Genomic DNA, 24,817 nt, shown 5'->3' with positions numbered 1-24,817 from the left:
TATCATTATTTCTAGATATTTATGTAGCATCTATCATGCACATTCCACTTATGTGCCAGAATTTTTCAGGAAAATGGTAATGAAATTGCCAATTTGATGTTAGTTCAAATAGGAGAAAATGCTGCTTACCCACTATTGATGTCATCTGTTCTGAGACTTTTTCCAAGGATGTCCCCATCACTCATGTAGCCACCAGCATCAACTTCAGAGGACATATCCAAATCACTGCTTCCCTTCTCACTCACATCGATCTGTGAGATATTTCCAAGGCGAGAAACAGCTGCTCGGCGAAGTGGGGTGGTGTACATGAATCGAGAAGGGTCTGTGTGGATGAATCGACTTGCGCTGCTGCGAGGATACCCAGCACCCAGGGACGGGGCATCTCCTGCCTGTAGCCGAGGGCTGGCCTGCCCAAGCCTCCACGTCACTGGGGTGGACCGGCTTGTCAAGCTTGGGATGCTTCTCCCATTCACTTCTGTTGTCACAGTGCTGTCAAAAGTTGTCTCCAGTGTGCTATCAAAACAAAATGGAGAAATCAGGAAGAAAAGCAAGGGCAGGGAATATGGTTGGAGTATTAAAAAAAGCTCTGTGTGTGCATGTCTGTCTGTCTGCAGGCACACATGTGTGATAAAAATCTTTGCTTGTAAATAATTTAGAATAAACTTTATAGACTATTAAATAGATATGTATATGAAACAAGAAGCATCTTTGTGAATGATTGCATAAGGCACTGACAAAAAAGTATACTGAAGTCACTTATAAGTGGTTTTGAGGGAGTCTAGAAAACAGTATGAATGATGTCATAGTTAATTTTCCCTTGTTAAGTCTCTAAATCACATAGCAAGTAATAACACATTTCTATAAGCTGATATTTAAGTAGCCTACACAAAAGGAGCATACCTGTGGCTTATCTGGGTCCCTCTAAGGCTGGACATAGTTTCTTCCAAATTCTGCCTCAGGTCTGCTATGTTCTTTACAGTTCTCATTCTTCTTGTTTCAGGGTCTTCCCCTGCAAGAAATCAACAAAAGTCATATAAATTTCAGTGCATACAAACATGTCATGGTAAACAGTTGAGAATATGTACATATGATTGTAAACACATCTGTCTCTTTAACTTGTTAAAAAAATAAAACCCCTTTCTTTCAGTAATAAAAGACACATACATTGAAGAGAGTTCTAGTGAAGCATCCCTGATAGGGCCCTAATCCATTAATGAAACTCTAGATTAAGAGTGTTTGGATTTCTATTTTCTACAATCAAAGCAAAATGCAACCATGGACCACTTGAGACATTACACGCTGACTTTTTCCTCCTGGGCATTTTACATGATGTGGCAAGAAAGAAAGCCACAGTAAATCTGTGTTTGGAAAGATCCAAAACTACTGTTACAGCATCTCTTCTGTATGCAATTAATATCCAGGCTCTTTCAAAGTACTCAAAGCATCTTTCTTTAACTGTTTGGTTCCTGAAGTAGTAGATTATTCTTAATTTATTTTACTTGGGTTAAAAGTCAAAACATTCTAAAGAGGTGAATCATTTATATAATTATGGAATTAAGCAGCCTTCAGCAGGGATGCAACAAATGGGACCCGAGGAGCTGGTCACAAGTTGCACCGGGGAGATTACAATTTTTTCTCTCAGAGTGGTCAGGCATTGGAATGGCTGCCCAGGGAGGTGGTGGAGTCGCAGTCCCTGGCAGTGTTCAAGAGGCGTTTGGATGAGGAGCTACAAGATAAGGTTTAGTGGCTTGTGGTAGCACTGGTGACAGAAGTACAGTTGGTCTTGTGGGTCCTTTCTTTTTGACTCTATCTATGACAAATTTGAAGCCATACCTCACTTTGTCAATACTCCTCAGTATCATCATCATCATCAATTACACTATCATGCAGTCACTGGACACTTCTCTAATATTTAACTCCAGATTCCAACATTCCCATCCAGAAAAATCTTCTATTTTATTTCTAGAATTTTCATGGCATTGAGAAACTATTTCATCTTTGAGCACATCCATCATGAAATAGTCTTGTGAATTTAAATTCAACATCATACAAATTTCAAGATCAGAAATTTAAATAGACAAAATACTATGCAGCACTAAGATATTCCACATTTGTAAAATGTAAAATACACATGAAGATTGGTATCTAAGTTGCTGCATTTCTCATTCCGTTCCATCCTTATTCATCCCATGTTTGTATGTGGATTTATACAAGTATAAATTAAACAAAGATGACGTCTCTGAGGAAAAGCATGGTGTATCATCTAAGTGACAGAAGTAGAGGATGTCTGGGGACAAGAAAGTTGGGAAATATTCAACATGGTTCTAGTGAAATAAAAACTGATAAGACAATCTAAATGCAACATCTGTTTGAATACGTGTGTAAAACATACTAAGTTTAAGTTGTATCAAAACCACAAACATTTGTTTAACATGGGTCTACAACAGGCAATAGTTTAATATATATAGAGGCGTTTATTTCAAATACAAGAGAGAGCCTGCTGAAAGAAGTGGTATTATTTTAACCATGGTTAACTTCTTTATTTTAATTTTTCACTAAAGGATAAAGCCTTTCAGCAAGATGAAAAACTGCATTGCTCCTGTGCTCTCCATGTTTCTGTCGTCTGCTCACTGCTTACTTTTGGCAGTAAATGGAAACATGCTATTGCATACACATTTTATATACCCTTTCTTTCTTCCCTCATAGTCCAAGGATGTACAGTACTATTCAATGTCCTCTGCAGCTCTGGTACAATGCCAAGCTAGCTTTTGAAGCAGTGCCAGTTTGAGGACTTCCCATCTACCTCACTGCTGGCTATTTCTTCTGCCCTCTTTGCTGCAGCCAGTATTATTTCAGGAAATGTTGCTGTCCTGATTGTTTTATTGCTGGGAATCAATTCCACAGTGATTTCATGGTCAAACAGTCCATAAACCTCTGGCTTGGTGGCATGGAACTGACAGTGGGGTGGAGACAAGAACTGCTGCCAAACTATCTTATCTTGATGGCATGCCCATCCACAAGATTTTGCTCCTTAGACATCTGTGTGCACTGAAGAAGGCAAATGCTCACACTCATTGAAATTACCACCACTGTTTCTCTTTTAGGACAGGCATCTATTCAGTCAAGTACCTTGCTGATCAGTATATGCATGGATCCCATGTACTATTTGCAGAGGTTTCTATGCCATACTGGAAACTCCTGTGAGGCAGAAGAGTTCATGCCAAAGCTGTGCTGGAGACCATTATATCCAGTTAGACTGAGCCTGCTGTTGAAAGCCAAGATTGAGCTCAGGCAGACTGTCCAGGACAGCCTTCAGGCAGATGCCTCCTGTACACACTGTCATCGCTCTTTGTCCCTCTGGCAAATGCACTCAAATTCACTTTCAAGAGTGAAAGTGAATCTTCCTGCCACAATACTTATACAGAGGAAAGCCCAGGCCTGTTCCCTGCCTTGCCTCAAACCAGAAGTGAATCATAAGCTTGCTGGTATGAGCCAGTATTCTGTTAACACAGAAAAATAATTTCAGGGTGTGAGCAGGCAGAATTAAGGCAAAACAGTCATTTACTTCTGTATTTATTTGAGGAACTGAATATAATCTGCATATACAGTATCTTTGCCTTTTCCTTCCCTGTTTATCCTGGCCAGTTGTCCTTCACTGTATGCTAACTCTGCAAATTCCTGCAGCAACAATGACAATAACTGTCTTTTTTAATATACATATTGCACAATAACTAGCTTAACAAAGCCTTCAGGTGTAATTGCAATAGCAAAAGAAAGAAAGAAAAGCATCTTTATATGGCAAACTGCCAAAATATATTTTCACAGAGAATATTTCATCTTTAGACAGATAACATCATAACAAGTAGCACTCTTATCTCCTGGAAAGGTGGAAATTTTGAGGTGTAATCTCTTTTGATGTCTCAGTCACACAGGGGTAATATCAAAAGCACTCCACTACTTTTTCTAAAAGAGACAGAACTGGAATGTTATGATCTTAAAATACTATATAGTGCTATGTAAGAAATCCCCATTACTACAGCTACTAAGTGCTTTACAAATAGTATTTTTTTCTTTATCTTAAGGTTAGATTGACAGGTTTATGCTTATTAATAAGTCAGAAAGTATAAACAACTAAACACAATGCTTGAGAAATTTTCTGTAGTGAGTGTAATATTCTCAGATCTGACTCAAACCTGACATTATCTGTATTTAAAGGACTTCTCTGTTGCTCCTAATGTACATAAAGTATTCCACACAGAAGTCCATGGGGCTAGTGGATACATTATTCTGAAAGCTAGATACATCTTGTCTGCAAGAACAGACATTATGTGCTCGTTGCAGAAGGACTGGGACACAACAGATAGGTTCAAAGGGATCCCAAATTCTTCCTGACACCCTGTTAGAAGAATAGGCACTGCCATCATGCAGTCTACTCATATTTGCATGCCCTCACATATCAGAAATGGTCTGTAATCTCAAGTGACTCTGCTTCACACACAAGAAAAGTCATTCTGCTTCATGCACAAAGCGGCTGGGATAAGAAAGACTAAAACTAGGGCACTGTGAAACTTTCATTCAAAATACTGTTCCTCTTACAAGGAAGTCAGATGTAGATATTTTATTGACCTCATGAAATGTATTCTCCTTCAATCAGTTGTAGCTTCATCATTTGTATTAAGCATAAACATTCCAAAAATGTGTCCCTCCTCCCCCTTCAAATTCTTGCCTGTTAGCAGTGAAACATAACAGCTTCTCTCAGTAAGTTTCTAAGAAACACTGTTTGTTTTTCCATTGAGTGAGATACACATACATGAGATCAAAATAATCACCTTACAGAAATCAATGATCACATAGGCTAAACTTTTACATTTACTGTTCTGAAGCTTACCCACATTGCACATTTAAAAATAACGTTCATGATCATTTTGGTACTTGTATACATGTAATTACAGTCCAAAGCAGATAATGAGAGAATAATAATTGCATTAATTCTGTGATTTCTCCCTAAATGATTCAAATAATAAGCAGCTCACCAGAGAATGTTTTGCTCTTAGACATTAACTTCACTCACAAATGAGAGTACCATTATCACTCTGCAGGTGGGGAAACTGAGGCTCACAAAGAACAGAGATTTGCTCAAGGAAAGCTGAAGTGAAGCAGGAGAAGGTGAAGAGTTCAGCTGCCTTTGCTAACAAGCTTCTAATCTTTAGAAGAAACATCTTCTAGAATACAACTACAGTCAAACAGTTTAAGAATAAAAAGAGAGCACTTGTTTCACTGACATTTGAAGATGATAGCTTTCTACATTACATGTACAGCAAACACTTTATCCTGAATTTAAATACAATCAAGGCTGGCACACCCACGAGAAAAGAGCCTCCAGGCCAGACACATGCTGAGTGACCTTGGATAAGCAAGAAGACGTTTCAACCATTCAGGCTAAAGAACAAAGCTCTAGAAATGAACACTTTGAGCACTGGGGGATGAAAAGTAAAGCCAGTAATACAGAAGCCTTTTGAAGAACCTATGGCAGTGGACTTCAAATGCTCTCTGGCATGCACTGATATAGCTAAAGTGTGAAACCCTGGCACTAACAATTCCTCATATATGGATCTAATTATCAACAGAGGGAAGGGAGGAACAGTAATGGATAGTTTGTACATAGGCCAAGACATATTTACTATAAATTGGGATCTTGAATTCATAGTTTGGTTTAAAATTAATAGGAATGAATGCCATGAGATTAATTTTAGAGCGAATTAATAGTACCTAAGTGTTTCGCCTTCATTTTTTCCAACAGCTTAAGAAAACTATGCTCAATTATTCACACACTGTTGCTGCCCACGCACCCATCAAAAATTATTTAGACAATTGTCTTTATTTCACAGTCTTTAGAGATAAGAGTAAGCAAACAAGGAAAAAATGACCAGACCCTGTTTTTGTGTCCTATTGCAAACAAACCCAGTTCTGTCTCATGAAATCACTGTCAAGATCAAAAATCTGCTCCGTGCAGAAATGTACTAATTCATGGGTCTCCTGCTCTTTCTGATTTCAAGACAACATTAACTTACCCAGAATATCAGTATAAAGGACCTGTTCTAAGTCCCCCAGCATCGTTATTATGACATCTTCATCCAGATGTGCAGTTCCTTCACGCAAGCAGCCTTCCTCCTCCTCCTCTGTCCAGTTCCTGCTAGGGAAATGAGCCGTGCACGATACGTTTTCATCATCTGATTTCCCCCTCTCCCGATTATCAATCCCAAAGCCTTCATCTGTACGCCGGTCTCCAGATCTCTTGGAGGTCCTGCTTCCAGCAGGTGACAGTGCTTGAAATGCTTGGGGTGCGGTGAGGCCAGGCTGACAGAGGGAGTGCACTGAGCGCGAGAGTGCCTTGGAAAGCAAGCCTTTGCTCCCAGATTCTGCCTCCTGCTGATGGTAACTCTGGCTGGACTTGGAGGCGTTTCCAAACCAGTTCTCCCTATATGAGTGTCGCCTTTTCTCCCCTTCGCTGATGAGCGTGAGGTTGGTTAGAGACTTCTGCTTCTGAAGACGAACACACCCTCTCCTAACCTCCTTGCCTTTAAACACTGACAATTCAGCAGATCGCTGCATCTTCCCAGCTGTGCTTCGCCTCAGTCAGATTTCATATTTCCAAGATGGGCAGCAGTTCAGTTCTTCAGCATGGTCTGGAGGTGACCATTGCAGCATCACACGCTGCACATCCCAGGGAGCACATCCTTTCACGTGTAATGAAAAGCACAGCTCAAACATGCACTGTACACACTGTAAATGACTAGACAGGCACAGTCATTTTCTTTAAAATTACGCTGCTGTCTCTGCTAAGCCACTTCTCTCCTGTCACATTAATCTGCAGTACTTACAGTCATTTTCACTTGGATTTCTCTCAAGCAGAAGAGAGTTGATCAAACACTCTGCTCCAGCACAGAAGTAATCCCAAAAGCCAACTGTGTTTTCCCCTCTCCATCCAATCACCGGTCTCATCAGAGCGGTGGGCCTGCATCTCTGTCTACGGCTGCTGCACTCTGAAATCCAAAGTAGGCACAAGTGCTATCTCAGGCGTTTTTCCCTCTCTCACCAGATCATGACTGATCCCGGCGCATGGCTCTTCACTTCAGATGGGCTGACACAGAACTGCAAGTACAGCCTCCACGTCAGAGCTCAATAAAGAGCCAAAATTAACCACTGAAGCAAAGCTCTGCACAAGCCTCCTTGCATTTTAGTATTCAACCTGCATTCCCAGATATATGACTCTTCTCTGCTACTGCAGCGAATGCTGCTGGCTGCCATGGCAGCAAACATCCTGGTGAATTAAACCGGAGACGCAGAAGCCTCTGCCCAGTTTACAGTGCCACAGGTTTCAAGACAAAGCTCCACCTGAACGGGATGCCACAGTCACAGACCTAGCTCAGTGCAAATGCTAGTTTTCTCCCTGAAAGGTAAGGATGATGAACTGTTTCTTCCATATCACTGCTACTCCTTGTGCAGGAAGCTAAAAGCAGATTTGCAAATGAACATTAAGCCTTGCAATTTCTCTTATAAATTAGAAAATGTAATTTAAGATTGTAAGGAAGCTAATAAATAGAATACAACAGCAACTACCCAGCAAGATGATTTATAAAAGGAAATATTTTGTTTCTTTAGTGTTAAAATACACCTTGTTTGCATCTCTGTGAGGTTCATACTCTGGCATGGAATTAAAAGGCTGTGATTAAATTACTGTTTCACAATATTCTGAAGATATTCTATTATAGTAATAGTAATAGTAATTTTCATATAAAGCAATTCAATATCATGCCTGAACTAAGTTGTTCAGTTCTAAATGTGTTTTTTAAATAAAAGATCAAGAGGAACAGAATACTTTACATTTTAATATATACCTTTTCTCACAGGGAAAAGGATGTAAGCCCCAGAAATGGTAGAAGGATAAACAAGAAAACTCCTAATTAATATATACAAATTTCCTTATCTAAGGGCAACTGATGTCATAAAATACTATGTAGAAATCTTCAAACATAGTTTTTTTATATAACAATATATCGCTTCTCTCAAATCCCTACCTGGGAAGCTTTGACAGGGAGGTAACCTTTGAAAATGTCACTGTAAGAATTACAAAGTATTCAGATTCCCTACAGGAATAAGCAGATGTAAAGAGAAGCCTCACTGCACTGCATTGCTTACATTTCCCTTTCTCAGTGTGGTTTTTAAAGCATTAGAAAAATAAAAGAACAGGGGGAGAAACTTCTTAAAAAATGTTAAAGGAAGGCTGCATTTTTTCCTGGGTAGCCCTCATGAACACAGAACTAACTGAGAAAAGAGTCAGCAGTCTCAAACAATGACAGCTTTCCACACTGAATCACTGGCAAATTCCTAGAGAGTCAAGAAGAGAGCCTACTCCCATTCCCAACCTATCCCACAGAGTCATAGGACCAGAAGAAAACTCTGTCACACTGATATGATAAAGTCTCACATGTTACATCTGAAAAGCAACACCTGGAGGGTTGCACTACTGACATAACACCCAAGGGGTTCTAGGCCTAGTGGCATACACCCATGGTGGCTTCTGCAACCGTGCTCGTGCCCAGGAGCAGTAGCAGCTGGTGGGGCTCCAGCTTTGTGGGCAGCACCAAGCATTGCTCTCCCAGGGAAGCACTCAGCTCTCTGCACAGACACACCAGGCACAGAAGCACCAAACCTGGCCTGGCATATTTAGTCCTCAATGCTATCTACTGCAGCCCAGCTGCAGCATGGGCCAAAGTCCAGGATGGAAATGACAGCTGTGCTGTGTGGGGGGCACATGAGCGTAGCTGGCAGCTACCCTTTCCTTTTGTGTATTCAGAACACAATGAGAGAAATGCCAGGATATGGAGTCATTTGGTCTACTCACACAACCATCATTCAGCCCTCACATATACAAACATTACACTGCAGCCCTTAATTATAAGAGCATACAAACTTTTCTCCCGTGAATCCCACTGCCTCACTTGGTATACAGATCTATCCTTAGAGCAGATGCACATCTACATTTGGACCAAATTATCAGTGCAAAGAGCTCTGGATTTATCCTCCTGCTTTTACCACACCTCCCTGTAGTCTGTTATTTGACAAAACACAAAACTGCAGTATGGAAATTCTCAGGTTTCTTTACTGAAAAGCACTTTTGTAATGCTCATACCTCCATTTTAAACTGTAGCAATGAATAAATAAATCTTTCTAAACCAACTGCACAGAATGGGAGACTAGAGGAAAGCAAATGTCATGACAGAGCATTATTCCCCAACCACCCTGCAGTTCACTGTATTCTCCACCCAGCATACAGGAATATGGTTAAATAAAGACCAGCACAGGGAATTTCCCCACTCCATCACAGTCAGCATAATGCATGACACTGTATTTCCCATCTCTTTCATAAAAGGAATTATAAAAATGTTTTTAACCACTAATAAACTTGGGACAACTTCTACTGTCAGATAAGATGTTCTTTGAAGTCTCTCTACATCGTTTGCAGTTGTTCAAATGAATAATGTAATAGATCTGCAAATGCATAACATTATGAGTCTCTCATTATGAGTCTCTTCAGTGAAGCTGACTTGAAAAAAAAAAAAAAAAAAAAAAGGTAAACTATTTCCATACTATTTCCAGTTCTTTTTTTTTCCTCCAATTTCTCTATTCTTCTCTTTATTTCAGAGAGCACAAAAGAAGCACAGTAAAAGCCTGAAAACTGAATGCTACAAGAATCCTGTCACTGATATTAGCACATAACTCTTAAAATAAATCACTCTTATTTCTGCTTCATCCCTCAGATTTTTTTAATAATTTGCCAGTATTTGTAAATTCGTGAATGATTATTTAATTAAACATTTTGCTTTAAGCTCTTTGATTGAGTAAACACTTGCTAAAGCCAAACATTATCACTGATATCATAAAGTCACACTTTGTAGTTACAGATATGTACCATTTTTAGAGGACTATTAAATAATTAACTGACATCCTTCTCCAATAAATTTTCAGCTGAAACTGATACATGTTACAGATACTACATACAAAAATATTGCATTAAAAAGTTTAACCAGCTTAACCCTGGACATACCATGAAAATCAAGAGCCTAACTAGGTTCATTTTGTTAATCTTTCTTTGCATTCTAAATTTCAGACTCTGTCTGTAACATCACATATACATTATATATCTTTTCAGGGAAAAAAAAAAAATCAAAACCTGAATAGGCTAATGAACCCAGAACGCGCCTAACCTACTGCATGGGTGATCCATGGCTGCAAATCTGCCTTATCCCAATGATAGCTGGCCCAATGGGTGCATGGGTATGACTGGCACAGTGCCTGCAAAGGTGCTCCAAAGTGTGCAGGAGGTGTTATGCATACTGCATGTGTGCTGCGCTGCTGATCTGTACGTGCACCATGAAAACATCTGGGAGTGCTCTGCTGAGTTGTGGTATATTCATCAAAAAGAAGAGGGAAAAATTCTGAAGCACTTGAGGTCACAGCTGGAACACGTTCCCAGCAGAGATGGAGGAACTGTGGAGAAACCTAGACTTACAGTAGCTCTACCAATAGGAAGAACTGGCTTTAGGTATAAGACACATGGGAAGTTAGCTATGGCAGCAGGCTGGGGACAATCAAAGAAAGGGACTATTCCAATTAACAAGGTAACTGCTGAGGGTTTGTGTCTGCACCAGCCTTATCACCTTCTCCACCTTCCAGCACCAGATTCCTGTCTTATGGCTCTACAAGAAAAAACAAGTCATCACTTGGCCAGTATCAGGCTGGAAATAGGTAGGCTGCTCCAAATGTAATGCCTCCTATTTATCATCATGGAAACTACAGCATCTACAAAAAGCACAAAATACTGATACAGCAAAAACACTATTTTTCAAAACAGTCACCCCCATTAACTGTGCATGTTCACCAGACATGAACAAAAGCCTGATCCCACACACATTAAAATCTGCACCAGCAGAGGTGACCCACTGTGGCTGTCACTACTGAAACACACCACCCATTGCCTCATTGTGCTCATGTCCACTGGTTGATCTCCATAAGTGATCAGCAAACATCAATACATGCCAATGGGTACAATTTTTTCCACACAGAGGAATTCCGTGACATACCTTTGCTACATACAAATACAATCCATGCTAGACACTATTTTGTCAGACAGCCTCTCTGTTGTCATCTCTTACATGGCAACAACACAGAGTGGAATACTGGTAGGAAGGTTCAACCTCTACTGCCATACCACCAACATCCACCTATGATGTCATGGGCCAATATAATAAAACAGGAGACATTACTTTCAGAGCATCCCTCATAAATGGAGAAAGCCAGCTGCACTCTGACTTTGTGCCATCCTTTCATCAACTCTGAGATGGAAGAGAGGAATGCCTTTTAAAGAAACCAACTGCCTTAGAAACTGAAAGGAAGATGAAGTGGAGAAAAGCTGGAAACTACCCCTAGAGCTTCCTTTCCTCCCTACTTCCCCCCATCACCACTGTCGAGGTGCGGCTGCGAACTACATCTCTAGGCACAGAAAACAGAGCCATGACCGAGACAGTTCACCAGTGGAAGAAGGAAATTCATTTTATTTTAAGAATTTTAATCATTTTACTCTCATCCAAGTCTTCCTATGTTTTGGAGAAGAAATGAAACAGTTGTGCTTGCAACATTAATTTAAGACTGATGAACTGATTTCACCCTGAAGTAGATTAGGAACTCCAATATGACCTGCTTGGCTAATTAAAAGACAGTAACCTTCCGCCAATGGGAAATAATAAACAGGAGAATGTAACTATAACGAAAGTAGTGAAACAAATCAAACAATTATATGGATTAAGATATCTTTTTCTTTAACATTTCAGCTTTATTCATAGTTGTCTCCATAAAAAAAAAAGAATGACTGATGAAGTATAAAACAGGTGGGACAACACTATATGAACCTTCTCCTACAGCCTGTTAGTAGTTTCCACAGATGCTCAGTCCCTAGCATGATTTTCATTGATCCTTTTTGCCTACAAATATATTGTGCTAGTGTCTTTGGCTACCGATTTAGAAAAAGAAGCCTGAGATAATATACAGAATGTGCAGCAGTGGAAAGTTTCTGAGAAAGACAGTAGCCACCTAAAAAGCTTTTTTCCCCATACAGCTTCACCAATGGCACAGTCAACAGTGCCTTGGTAGTGGTAGTCCACCAAGCAGACAAATATATATTCAGGAAATGTAGTATCTGAGCCATTTATACTGTTACAAGCCAATTATAGGTGACACACATCTGTTTTCCAAAGCACAAAAGCTCTCAACCATATTTTCTCAGTGATTCTGCTTTGCTGCCTATTATGTCAATCAACTTCTAATACCAGTCTGAATAATCAGCTTAGAAACATCTCTGATGCCTAGTGCCCCTTATGCTTTTTTCTTCTTTTTGATGCTGTTCCATTTCTGTTCAGAACAGAAAAAGGCCAGGAGACATGATATCCTTTTTGATCATTTCAGCAAGTACTGAACTGATTTTTTTTTTTTAATAATCTCAGTAGATAATTCCTTGAAGCAACCTTTGAATTGCATTAAGTGTTTCAATTTATACTCTTTATACATACAAGACCAAAGACTTGCAGTACTTTTGGATTAATTCAGAATCTTTTTTTTTCTTTTTTCTTTTTACTTAAAGTATTACTCGTGTAAAATAACTTTAACAGGCACTTGTCACCTGCAGGGAACACTTTACTAAGCTTCAGGGTGACATATGTGTTATAAAAGCTGGTTGTGCAAATAAGGGATGTTAGACTTACAGAACTTTTGAAAGAAGTAAGACAAATCAGGACAAAAGCTCCATGTCAGTATGAATCAGCTAAATGCCAAGGCAGTCCCACAAATCCTGGGCATCTGATTTCCCTTCTGGTAGAGATTTAATTTTAGACTGAGGTGTCAAATTAGTATTTTAAAGTGAGTTATATTCTGTGTAAGAAATGCACGACTCGTTCTAAATTTATTTGAGTGTTAAGAATTTGGAGTGAAATGGCAAAACTAAAATTGAATCTGCAGGGACAGGATTTCACCTTTTATTCTTGTAAAAGGGATATTGAGAATAAAAATGCTGATTAGAGGGAAAAGGAAAAAAAACCAACAACAAAACAAAACATAACTCTGTCAGAGAGTCCTTTTGAAAGTACTTCCACACAAGCCTGCAATGCAATTCAATCCTGATGAAGAAGTCAGCAACGACACACTTTGCTTTGCATCCGTAGGCAGTTATGGCCAGATCCTGGGCTAATGTAAATCAGTAGGTCTCTGCTGACTTCAAAGGAACTATTCCAATACGATTTAAAAAAAAAATAAAATCCCTCACATTTGCAACCTAACAAGGGAAATAAAGCCTTTACTCCAGTTTTACAAGGAATTGCAGAACAGAACCCATACCAGCTTAGCTCTAGCAGTAACTTAAAAGTCAGGTACAATAGGAAGAACTTATTCATTTTCTTGTTTACTAAATAAAGATTCATTTACAAAAGAAGATAATCTTATATCATTTATGTTTCAGTTCTAGTGTTATGACTTCATTTGAAGGTCTTAAATGTAACATGGTGTCAAACATACTTAAGTATAATTCCCATGGCTGTTCTGAAGCATTCAGTATGACTCTAACATCCACGTAGACTCCCATCTACAAGAAGGGCCATAAGGAGGATCCAGGCAACTACAGTACTGTCAGCCCAACTTCGGTACCAGGGAAAGTTTTGGAGCAAATCATCTTGGGTGAGATCACATGGCATGTGTGTGGCATCTGGGGGATCAGGCCCAGACAGCATGGGTTCATGAAGGGCAGATTGTGCTTGACCAACCCCATCTCCTGCTATGTCTGGGTGACCAGACTGGTAGATGAGGGAATGGCTGTTGATATAGTCTTCCTAGACTTCAGCAAAGCCTTTGAGTAAGGAACTGGCTAGAGTGTCATGCCAATGGGTAGTGGTTAATGGAGTTAAGTCCAGCTGACAACCTGTTATAAGTGGTGTCCCCCAGAGGCTGGTGGTGGGCCCTTCTTGTTTACTATCTTTATCGATGATTTAGATGAGGGGATTGAGTGTACCCTCAGTAAGTTTGCAGGTGACGCCAGGTTGGGATGTGGTGTCAATCTGCCTGAGGGTAGGGAGGCCCTTAAGAGGGATCTGGATAGGCTGGATCACTGGGCTGAGGTGAATGGGATGAGGTTCAACAAGGCCAAATGCCAGGTCCTGCACCTTGGCCACAATAACCCTATAACAATGCAGTGCTATAGGCTTGGGGATGAGTGGCTGGATGACTGTGAAGAGGAAAGGGACCTGGGGGTGTTGACTGATGCTCAACTGACCATGAGCTGACAGTGTGCCCAGGTGGCCAAGAGGGCCAACAGTGTCCTGGCCTGCATTAGAAATAGTGTGGCCAGCAGGAGCAGGGAGGTAATCATCCCCCTGTACTCAACACTGCTGAGGCCGCACCTGGAGTACTGTGTTCAGTTTTGAGCCCTGGAAAGACATTGAGGCCCTGGAACATGTCCAGACAAGGACAATTAAACTGGTGAGGGGTCTGGAGCACAAGTCTTATGAAGAGCGGCTGAGGAAACTGGGATTGTTTAGCCTGGAGAGGAGGAGGCTCAGGGGAGACCGCATTGCACTCTACAACTTCCTGAAGGGAGGTTGTAATAGGGAGGGGTTTGGCCTCTTCTGCCAGGAAACAAACAGGACCTGAGGAAATGGCTGCAAGTTGTACCAGAGGAGGTTTAGATTAGACATAAGGAAAAACATTTTCTCACAGAGAGTGGTCAGGCACTGGAATGGCTGCCCAGGGAGGTGGTGGAGTCGCTGTCCCTGGCAGTGTTCAAGAGGCGTCTGGATGAGGAGCTATGAGATCTGGTTTAGTGGCTTGTGGTAGCAATGTTAATGGGAGGATGGTTGGACTAGATGATCTTGTAGGTCCTTTCCAACCTTGTGATTCTATGATTCTATGAACAGTAACAATGACTTGAAACCCTCACGAATCCCCATTTTCTGCAATGATGAAGGGGCAGAATAGAACAGAAGGAACCAGTTCAAAGAACCAATTGCTATAGAGTTATACCAAGGGAGGTTCAGACAAGACAAGGAAAAAATTCTTTACGGCAAGAATTGTTGAATTCTGGAAAAAGCTTCCTAGTGGCCCCATGCCCATCAATGTCCAAGAGACATTTGGACAGTGCCCTCAATAACATGCTTTAACTCTTGGTTAGCCCTGAAGATGTCAGGCAGTTGGATACAGTGATATTTGAAGGCCTCTTCCAAATGAACTGTGCTATTTTGCTCTGTTTTGCATGTGAAACAGTAACTCTGCATGATCCAAATTTTATGTGTACTTAAAGCCACCCACAAAGTCAGAAATATTATTTCAGTGCACTGTAAAGCTCCTGGTAAGAAAAGAAAATATAAACAAAGCACACAGTTCCAAAACTGAGGTTTTTCTGATTTTTTGTCACTTACCAGATATCTCCTCTAGGCACTGTTTGGCAGTCTTACTGAATGACAAATCCATTTTAGTAGGACTGGTGCAGGTATCAGCAGGTGGTAAAGAGGTACTGTCATTTTCTGAAAGAGTTCTGAAAAGAAGCGAGAAGGTGGATTATCATCATCTGTTGTACAGGTATTAATGGAAACAAACGCTAGCTGCAGCTCCAACTGAAATTATATCACCATATAGATCCTAGGTAAAGACATATGGTGAAAAAAACATGAATGTCACATTCTTACTGCATTAGTTTGACTCCAGTTAGACAAATTTGGAACTTTGTCTCTTCAAAAGCAACTCAAGAGCTTAAGCTGAGAAGTTTGGAACCATTTTTTTCTTTACGTTTATTTTGCAGGAGGAGTCAACCAAATATAGACAAAATCCATTTAAATCTGTTAAGTCACATGGTTAGACATATATAAGGGAAATGAAAACTTGTATTTGATTGCTGAAATACTAAGTGAGAAAGGCCGTGTGTGAAGAAGCTTAGGCAAGAATGGAATGCAAATCTGACTCAAATATTTAAATCTATTTGCAGCTTCTTTTGATAATGCTCCTTATATAATTCAGGGAAAATGGAATAATAAAAGTGTTTCCATTTACTTACTAACAGATAGCCCATATTTTCTGTGTTGGCATATTTCTGTGGATATTAATGGTAAATTATAATGGGTACACTTTGTGGATACAGTTATTTTCCACTGCATAATGATGCGCAGCAAAAATACACCAATACATAGATTATAATATAAAACTTAACAATTACTATCTCTTCCTAATGAAGAACGAGATGATCTTCAAGGCCCTTTCCGGCCTAAGCCATTCTGTTATTCTGTGATCTCTCCTACCCATGAACTATTCGATCATGATGACATTAAAGAGCAATCTACCCCATTTGTATACAGTAAAAGAATGCAACTGAAGATAATACCAGCTACTTTTCAAAATAAAATGGAAAACATTCTTTAGCGACAGATGCATTTTCTCTAGTTTTTCTGACACGAATAACACACTCAGTCTTCTGATTCCTTAAAAGAACATTTTGAAATATTTATATCTCAGTTTTAAAGCATCACATTTATAGCTCAAGTCTTAAAATTCACAACTGTGTTTCTAATGACCAACTAAACTGTCAACACACAAGCATTTAACTTATCACTCAAAATAATTCTATGACAATTTGTGTCATAAAATTACTTTCTTGTTCATGCACAGACTTCTTCAGTACTTCATGGCAGTAACTGAGGGAACAGATATATATATATATTCAATGGAGCAAGTTCTGTCATGTTGAGATCTGTTGATTGTAATCCTTCCAGTAATTTAACTCTGACTTTACTTAGACAGAAACAGAAATATGGAACCTGTGCACTCCTTATCTCTTTATGAACTTCAGAGGTTTGGGAAACAAACAACAGTCCTCTAACAACTTGTCTACTATTTCCCTTTGCACACTACTGGAAACACAAATGCAGCGCACAGTTCAAGGTTAAACATGTCCTACTGACTCTGAATGTGATTTTACATCTACTGGATGAGGACAATGATCTCAGTAATAAAGTGAAATCCCTCAGCCCCACCGGCTTTCCTTTCTTGCTTCAAATAATCAAAATGCATGAGGGACATGTCTTCTTTCACTGAATGTAACTTTGAGGGACCATGAAAGCTCTGTCTGGGCTTTATGCTGATGCTTAGCGCTGGATCAGCTCAGGACAAAAGGTCAGTCCAAAATTACATCTCAGAAAAGGACACAATAATGGTAAAGATAATCAAAATGTTCTGCTCTCTTTTCATTAATCTCAAAAGTCTATGTTACAAGGGCTGGTGACAGAGAAAGGCTGGAGTTAAGAGGAACACTAGAAACGTGCAGGCTTCTTTTAGTCTTGCACGAAGGGCCCTCAGCTAGGTGAGAACAGTTCAAGCATTTATAGCCACATCCATAAATGTATATGGACCTTACATCAGTCCACTTCTATGTAGAAGTAGAAAAGACTTTTTCACCTTCTGACCTTAAAACATTGCATGCCTGACTGTGTAACTGTTCATCAGTCTCTGCATTAGCCCAGACAGGGAATGTAAACTCCTCATTGAATGACCAAGAGCGTTATATGCTACTTTCTACAGGAGGATTGAAAGGATCTATTCTTATTTATTTGTCTTTCTGTAACTAAAAAAAAAAAGATTAATTGATCTGGATCCTCACTGGACACATGTCACTGGACACATGTCACTGGACACTACACACAAATGTATCTAACATTTCCACTTCTCTATCTAGTGAAAAGGGAAAAAGTTAAACGAAGAATTTCAATGATCTGGACTGTCCCCTGTCAGATAGTATTGCCTGTATAGTCAACAAAGACAAGTACATTACTCAGTACTGACTATATGGTATATATTTGTTCCTGGTAAAAGGGATGGATTCCCCTAGAGGTAAAAGAGCACAGATAAGGAAAGAGTGAATTACAGTAGATAAGAAAACTTCAGAATGAGTGCATCTATTCACCTGACATGAGAATGAGTAAAAGTTTTCATTTGTTCACATCTCAGGTCAAATCAAACCTTCCAGAGATATTACAAACAGCAATTCAAGCACATTCCTGCTCTTTATGTTTTGTTTGTTTGTTTTCCTCATTTTTAAATACCTGATACAGCTATAATCAGGAGATGTTAAAAAACACCATGAAATTTCCATTCCAAGTTTTAGAATCTGATTGGCGGGCTGAACTACAGCACAAAATCAGTTTCTGAGGTATAAAATACCATCAAAATCTAGTCTCAAACTCAAAATAATGAAGAAGTAATATCACATAACACCACTAATTCAAAAATGTTTGATTTAATTTTTAGAAAGAAGACTGTAGAAACACAAAACCAAATGTAAATGCAATGTGGTTTTCTTAACTTTACAGGCAGCCTGAAACAACAGATTTAAGAAGCATGAAACATTTCTTTTATATTACTTCAGACTTGAAAGTTCAAATATGATGTAAAATAAATTTGATTTGATAGAAAACACATTATAAAGAAACTGCTTTACTGACTTTATTCAGCAATTTAATGTTTAATTTAGTAAAAACATCAATGATTCTAATTATCCAAAGTGACAATAGAAATCTGACAGAGGACTATGGATTTTGAACACTGTAAGTTCTGCTTAGATAAGAAAAATAGTTATTTGCCAGCAGAAGCATTGGGCCAAAAAGCACCTGCCTAAGGACTGTGCTTGAGTAACCCAAGGATGAACCCATGGACAGGCCTCACCAACACACCTTTCTCTAACAGGCCTCCACCCGTCTTGCCAACAGCCAGCACTTCTGCAGCAGCCCTGCCTTTGGTGCATGATGGCTAAGGCCCTGTCTTTTTTCTGGAGCTGAGTTTAGACCATGTGGGTTGAAGATGGTCCAGTGGTGAAATACTTCCAAACAAAACCATGCATCTCCTGGGGAACAACAAGGTCCAGGTATGGACAGGGCAGCTGAAACATCAAGTTTATTTTGCTCAAAGACAATCACAAGGTGTGATACTTGGATTACTCATGTAGGTGCCTCTTTGCTTAGTTCAATCATCTTAGTTTATTTATTTAAATAAATAAATAAATAAATAAATGATGAAATGGTGAGAATTGCCTTCCCCTGTATTCCTGACTGTTACTTCTTTCTGTGGGTCATATTAATCCTATGAATGGCTCAAATGACCTCTGCAGTACTGAAGCACAGATCATTCTCCAGGCAAGCAAACAGTAAATAAAATATATTTCATTTACCTCAGACATGGATCTTAATGAATGGACCTCTATCCTCTACCTGTTTGTAGCCCACTGTAGCCCCTTTAAAAAATAATACTTGCATCTCTCACGTCATCAAGGAAGCTGAATAGATTTTCAGCTTTTTCAAAACACCCTGTTGACATTTCTTCCAATGATGTGCATCTGCAGTTTTGGTTCATATAAGCAGCCGTCATGAAATCAAGACAATCTGCTTTCTATTTTAATCACAGCAATCAGAATAAGTTTATCCCCAACTCACTGAAATAAATACATGTTACCTATTTGTAAGAGATTAAGACACTCTTAATGGGACAAACTGTTCTCAATCACACCTGCACAAAGCTCATTCAGTTTGATTAAAATGATTGTGTACAGAAGTAATTAAGAACAGAATTTGAAACACTACTTAATAATTTGCCTTTAACACAGTCAGTAATTTCCTGTTTCTAACAAAATAGCCAACTTTTGATAAACACAGATAACATCAAAGATTTGTTTGGTTATTGCTCGACATTTCACACGATATCAGATGAACATGCTGCTTTTCCCCCACTCCCCCAAGCAGCTCTTTGAGGTGCAGCTGTCTTGAATGTGTATTGCTGTCAGTGCAACAGACTGGCAGGACCACATCTGCAATATGAGTAGTTTGATCACCCATGTTCAAGACATGTGAGTTAAATTGGGAACAGCTGCAGAGAACGGCTACTTAGAAGATCATGGGGAGGAAGAAACTCTTAGAGGAAACAAAAGAGATGATTTTGGTTTAGCCTTACAAAAGATAAGAATGCAGATAAGCTTATTCTCTGATGCATTTTAAAAGAGTGATAACAAATTCAAGTGAGGGAAAAGAAAATTTTAAGCTAAAGGATAATATTAACAAAATAATAAATGGAAGCATTCTAATTGTGTGGCTTGTAAATTATTTCTAACAATGAGATGAAGGAATTGCTGAACAAAACTTCCCATTGGAGTAGTGAGGATATCTAGCTTAAGATGAGGCTTAGATGCTTTATGATAAGGGCTTACGGGGCTGCCAGTGACAGAAGACCAAACAGGACTCATAATATCATTTTTGGCCCCATTTTACTGATGATTCAGTCAAAGGAAGATGTCTGCATGACAATGTAAAAGAATAACTTCATCTCACAAACAGTGGGAAACTAAGTTATCAAGCTAATGTTTTAACTCAGTAATCAAGTATGTGCTTATAATGACTTATTCCCCTGCTACCTTCCTTCCTACCTCTGAAGTCAACTCCTCTACACTGGAAACTTTTCTTGCACAATTACTTGAAAATCAAGCATGAGAAAATGGGAGGATTTTTCTAAACACTGATGCTGAGTGACAACATGTAGTGCTACCTATGACTGGGAAATATTGGTAGTGACTGTTGCTTTAATTTCACAGCACATCAATAAAGCACTGCAGTATAAATTTGAGTCATCATATTTTTAAGAGTTGCAATATGCTTACTAGCACAATCTATTATTAACAAACACAATTAACTGATTAAACACCCTTTACTAATAAGTTAATTTTAACTCCACAATCAATGACTTCAAGTCACTAAAAGTAGACACAAATATGGTTTCTACAGGCCCTGCAGGTGCTGTGTTACAAAGACCCTTGAGGAGTAGTTTAATTATTTCCTTAAGCTGGTACCAAAACATCCTGAAAAAGCAGCTGGAATTTAATTTCACTGTGCCTCCAGAGGTGCAACCAGATTATATCCTCCTTTCCATCTGTCATAGCTCTGCAGTTCCTATGTGCCCTTGAAGCTATGGTCTAGTAATACAATTGTTTTAATTATCATACAGGAAAGGAGATGGGAAGATTTTAGTACCTGGTAACATGTTTCTTTATTATATTTACTTTCTCTGCCTCTGTACAGTGAACACTTTAGTCCTCTCCAAATTATAATTTAGATGAGAAAGATGTTTTAGAAGCCATCTCATCCAGCATTCTGCTCAAAATAGATCCAGTTACACAAAGTTACTCAGTTCTTCATTTGTTTTAGCCCTTTCTGAGGGTAAAGCTTCCACAACCTGTCTGGGCAATCTGATAAAGAGTCTCACCACCTTCATGGTGAAAATATTTTTCTAGGATTGAATCAATGTTTCCCCTGCTGTAACTTGCATGCTACCTCTCATTCTATCATCCTGCATTTTGAAGAAGAGTCTGTCTCTGTCTTTCTTTCAGGATAGCAGTCAGCTAATCCTCTTCAGCAGCTTCTAAACTTTCAGAATTTAAGGCACTAAATACTTTCTGAGTTCTGCAGCCTCTGGGATTTGGGCACTTCAAATTCTATATTCTAATCATATGAAAGAGACCCACTAAGTTACTGCAGCAGTGACTACAGGAACCAATAAAATAAAACTGTGACAGTTCATGTGATACAACTTAATGCTCTACTGAAAAATTACTTTAGTATTTTAGCAAGTCCACAGAAAATGTTAATTGCCAACATTTCACATACTTCTGAGTTTGAGATGATTTATGTCAACTAAGCATTTATATTATGGAGTAAGCTAATATTTACATTACTATAAGGACTGTTCAGTTTTCCATTTTATCGAAACAAAATAGTTGTACATAATTTGACAAAATAAAGCAATAATTGCAAACAACAGGCACTTGTCTGCAAGAAAATGTCTGAAAGTACCAGTTATATTATACTTCTGAGCAATATATTTGAAAGCTAAGGACTCTTAATACTAAGCAATTAAGTTGCTGTTATCCTGTTAAGATTTTAGGCAAAAGATTCAGGCATGTTGTTTGCATTTTTGTGTCTTCCTTCCCTATTTTCTGCGTAACCTAGTAAGCACTAAGCTTCTGTATTACTCTTCTCTGACTGAAATTTAAGCAACACTAGGAAGATAACTAAATTCTACAGCCAATTTTGATATAAGTCCAAGGGATTCTGGCAGATGGTGTAATTTCCATTTTCCTCTAATTCTGTCTGCATGGAAGAATGTGTAATTTAAAGCAGTGGCTAGTTTACTTCAAAAAAAATTATACACCCTCCTTTGAGTTGTTTTTTCTGCTGCATCTTTCTTATCAAGCTTTCTGGCAGCCAAATTACATTTCCTTCAGCCTGCCATAAATCCATCGGACCCTGCAGGCAAGTTCAGAGAGGACATTAAAGGGGATGTAAATAACACATTCACAACTGCATTTGAAAATAAATAATTACTTTCTGATGAGGATGGAAGAATTTAAATTACATCCATTTAGATTATGTCAATTGCAGTTTTTACTGTTGCTAATCTTTGAAAAGAAGTAATAATCCCATAAGAATTTCCATGCCATGGTGTTTAAGAGGCATAAATACAATGTGTATCAGATAGCGACCAAGCACGAAGAGTGCAAAGCTGAACAGTGCAATGTGTCATATCAGCACCTGCTAGTGAAACAAGCTATTCTATCTGCTACCCATTAACACTGAAAATGTTCTTCTTGAGGCCATGAGCGCTGATAACTATTACAGTATTCAGTACTCATGCCAGTCTCTAAGAAACTCTTTGAAGTAATTCCTTTTATTCACAAATCTACACTAATATCCTCAGAGCTAATAACTGATCATTGCCAAATATACGGTATCCACAGATATCAGCAATAAAACAGAAAAAACACTTGTCTATTTAGCCTTGTGTTAATAGCCTATACTAACTACTATAGTGTTTGGCAGTTGGAACAATTCTGCAGATTTCTGAATAAAATGAATTATAATTTTTATTAATTTATTTTGAAACTTTTTACAAGGACTACAATAGATGTTCACTGAGCGTCAACATTATTTCTAGCTGTAAAAAGCCTGTTAGTCTGAATGTTAATTATTCTTTATTACCTCATTGATCTATACAGCTGTTCCAGTAGCTAACAAGTGTACCAGAAAATACCAGGTATAAATTATTGACACCACTCAAAAAACATTTATGTTTAAAAGCAAGAAAATGTAAATATAATGCCACAGCTTTGTGTACACTTCTACTTGCTGTTTGTCCTCAAAAATAAATCTGCTGACTTTGGAAATATGACTATTTTATCCTTGGTTATATTTATATTCCTCTGTGAAATCATCGTGTATTATTACAAAGCCCTTGAGAGTTGTAAGGAATGCAGTTACTGTGTATTTGTGGGTCAGATTTGGCTTTCAGTTACAGAGATACACATTGAAAAAAACTCATTAATGTTGGCTTATTACCCTGGGCTTATGGCATTCTGAGATCAGACCTTGGCTCAGAGAAATTTATTTTCATGTGAGATTTAACTTCAAATGCATTCCCCTTTACTGCTTCTTTGAAGCAAACAGAAGATTATTAATCCCAAATTTTGCTGGAAGATGCAAGCTTATATCACCCTTTATAACTCCAAATACATTTTTCATCATGATGAAGCTTAAAAGAGCGATAAGGATTCTCCATCAAGCAATGAAATGGCATCAATCTGTGGCAACATTGCCATTAAGTAACAAAAGCATCTGAAAGCAAAGCATAGCCTCCTTTTCTCTCTCCTTATATATACAGTCTAACACATATGTAGGCCATCTTATGTACCACCCTGCAAGCGGCTGTCTCACTGCAAATATTCCAGCCAGCTATACTGAAACCTTGCATATTTAGTACACTCAGTAATACATTTAATTGAAACTCAGGAGGCTACCCACTGCATACTAGAATAAATGTATCTTATATAATGCCTTTGCCCTTCCCATGTGATTTTCAGAACTCCTTTTGTTCAGAATTAACTTAAACAGTTTATCACTCATCCAGATTGGTTTTGAAGCTATGTTTAGTTGTATGTAATGATCTATATACTCCCTCAGAGCCTACTTCATCATGTCTTTATTCTTTAGCCAAGATTATCTACAGCAATACTCAGTAACAAAAACTGCCAGTATATTTTGTTTAATAACATATTTGTCATTTTATCAGATGTTAAATTTACCCACAACTGTAGCTGAAGCTCTCCAATAGTTGACATCTGAAATCATTACTCAAAGCTGCTTGCCAGTTTTTCTACACTTACTCTGTCTTCTAGTTTGTATAACAATGAAATCTCTCAGTTTCCTTTGGTTGCTTTACTACATAGCAAAATAAATTCAGACACAGATCAACGCATTTAACTGCACATTCCCCTATTCCAGAGCCGTGGCCAGCAGATCACCACCACTAAAACTTATACTGCCTCTGAGGAGTTAACTTATATCTAGTTCACATATAAAAACTAACAGCCAGCAACCTTTTCTCTCTGCCCAAAACACTGAAATGCTTTTGAACGCTTGCGAAAGTTTGTATAAGATTTTTCTTCAAATATCCTACAAGTTCTGTCACATACTCTGAAAACGTCAGCAGTTTATTTTAGGAATCCTTTAGAAAAGGGTGTATTTTAAGCAAACATTATCAGATATCAGCAAATAAATGTCGAGGTTCTTAAACTGCACACAGGAATATTCTCACTGGAAACCTGACTCAGCCACGACCTTTTGAAAACAGAGCAGGAAACTTA

General features: G+C 38.6%; 1 protein-coding gene and 1 long non-coding RNA gene across 42 annotated transcripts in view; one reads left to right on the top strand and one right to left on the bottom strand.

Annotated features, from left to right (window-relative positions):
- The window catches only part of NAV3 (neuron navigator 3), a 489,648-nt gene that overhangs the window by 96,977 nt on the left and 367,854 nt on the right, over positions 1–24,817 (bottom strand). For 36 of the 41 annotated variants that reach the window (XM_015857110.3, XM_085537405.1, XM_085537384.1 and 33 more), the window contains 3 exons: positions 15,516–15,631; positions 901–1,009; positions 130–513 (listed from right to left, as the gene is read on the bottom strand). In XM_015857110.3, the coding sequence (XP_015712596.2) occupies positions 130–513; positions 901–1,009; positions 15,516–15,631 (609 nt within the window). Of the gene's footprint in view, positions 1–129; positions 514–900; positions 1,010–6,071; positions 9,543–15,515; positions 15,632–24,817 lie in introns of those variants that run through there. The other 5 variants (XM_085537477.1, XM_085537480.1, XM_085537485.1 and 2 more) reach the window with 1 other exon arrangement.
- On the top strand, positions 7,076–9,813 carry LOC146762352 (uncharacterized). The gene is made up of 2 exons (XR_014942605.1): positions 7,076–7,457; positions 9,706–9,813. It is a non-coding gene; the product is annotated as an uncharacterized LOC146762352 (long non-coding RNA).

This window comes from Coturnix japonica, chromosome 1 (assembly GCF_054131305.1).
Source record: "Coturnix japonica strain WE chromosome 1, WE-NBRP24, whole genome shotgun sequence".
NCBI classification, from domain to species: Eukaryota; Metazoa; Chordata; class Aves; order Galliformes; family Phasianidae; genus Coturnix; species Coturnix japonica.
Note: the sequence above shows the minus strand (reverse complement) of the source record. Positions and strands in the feature narration are given on the sequence as shown.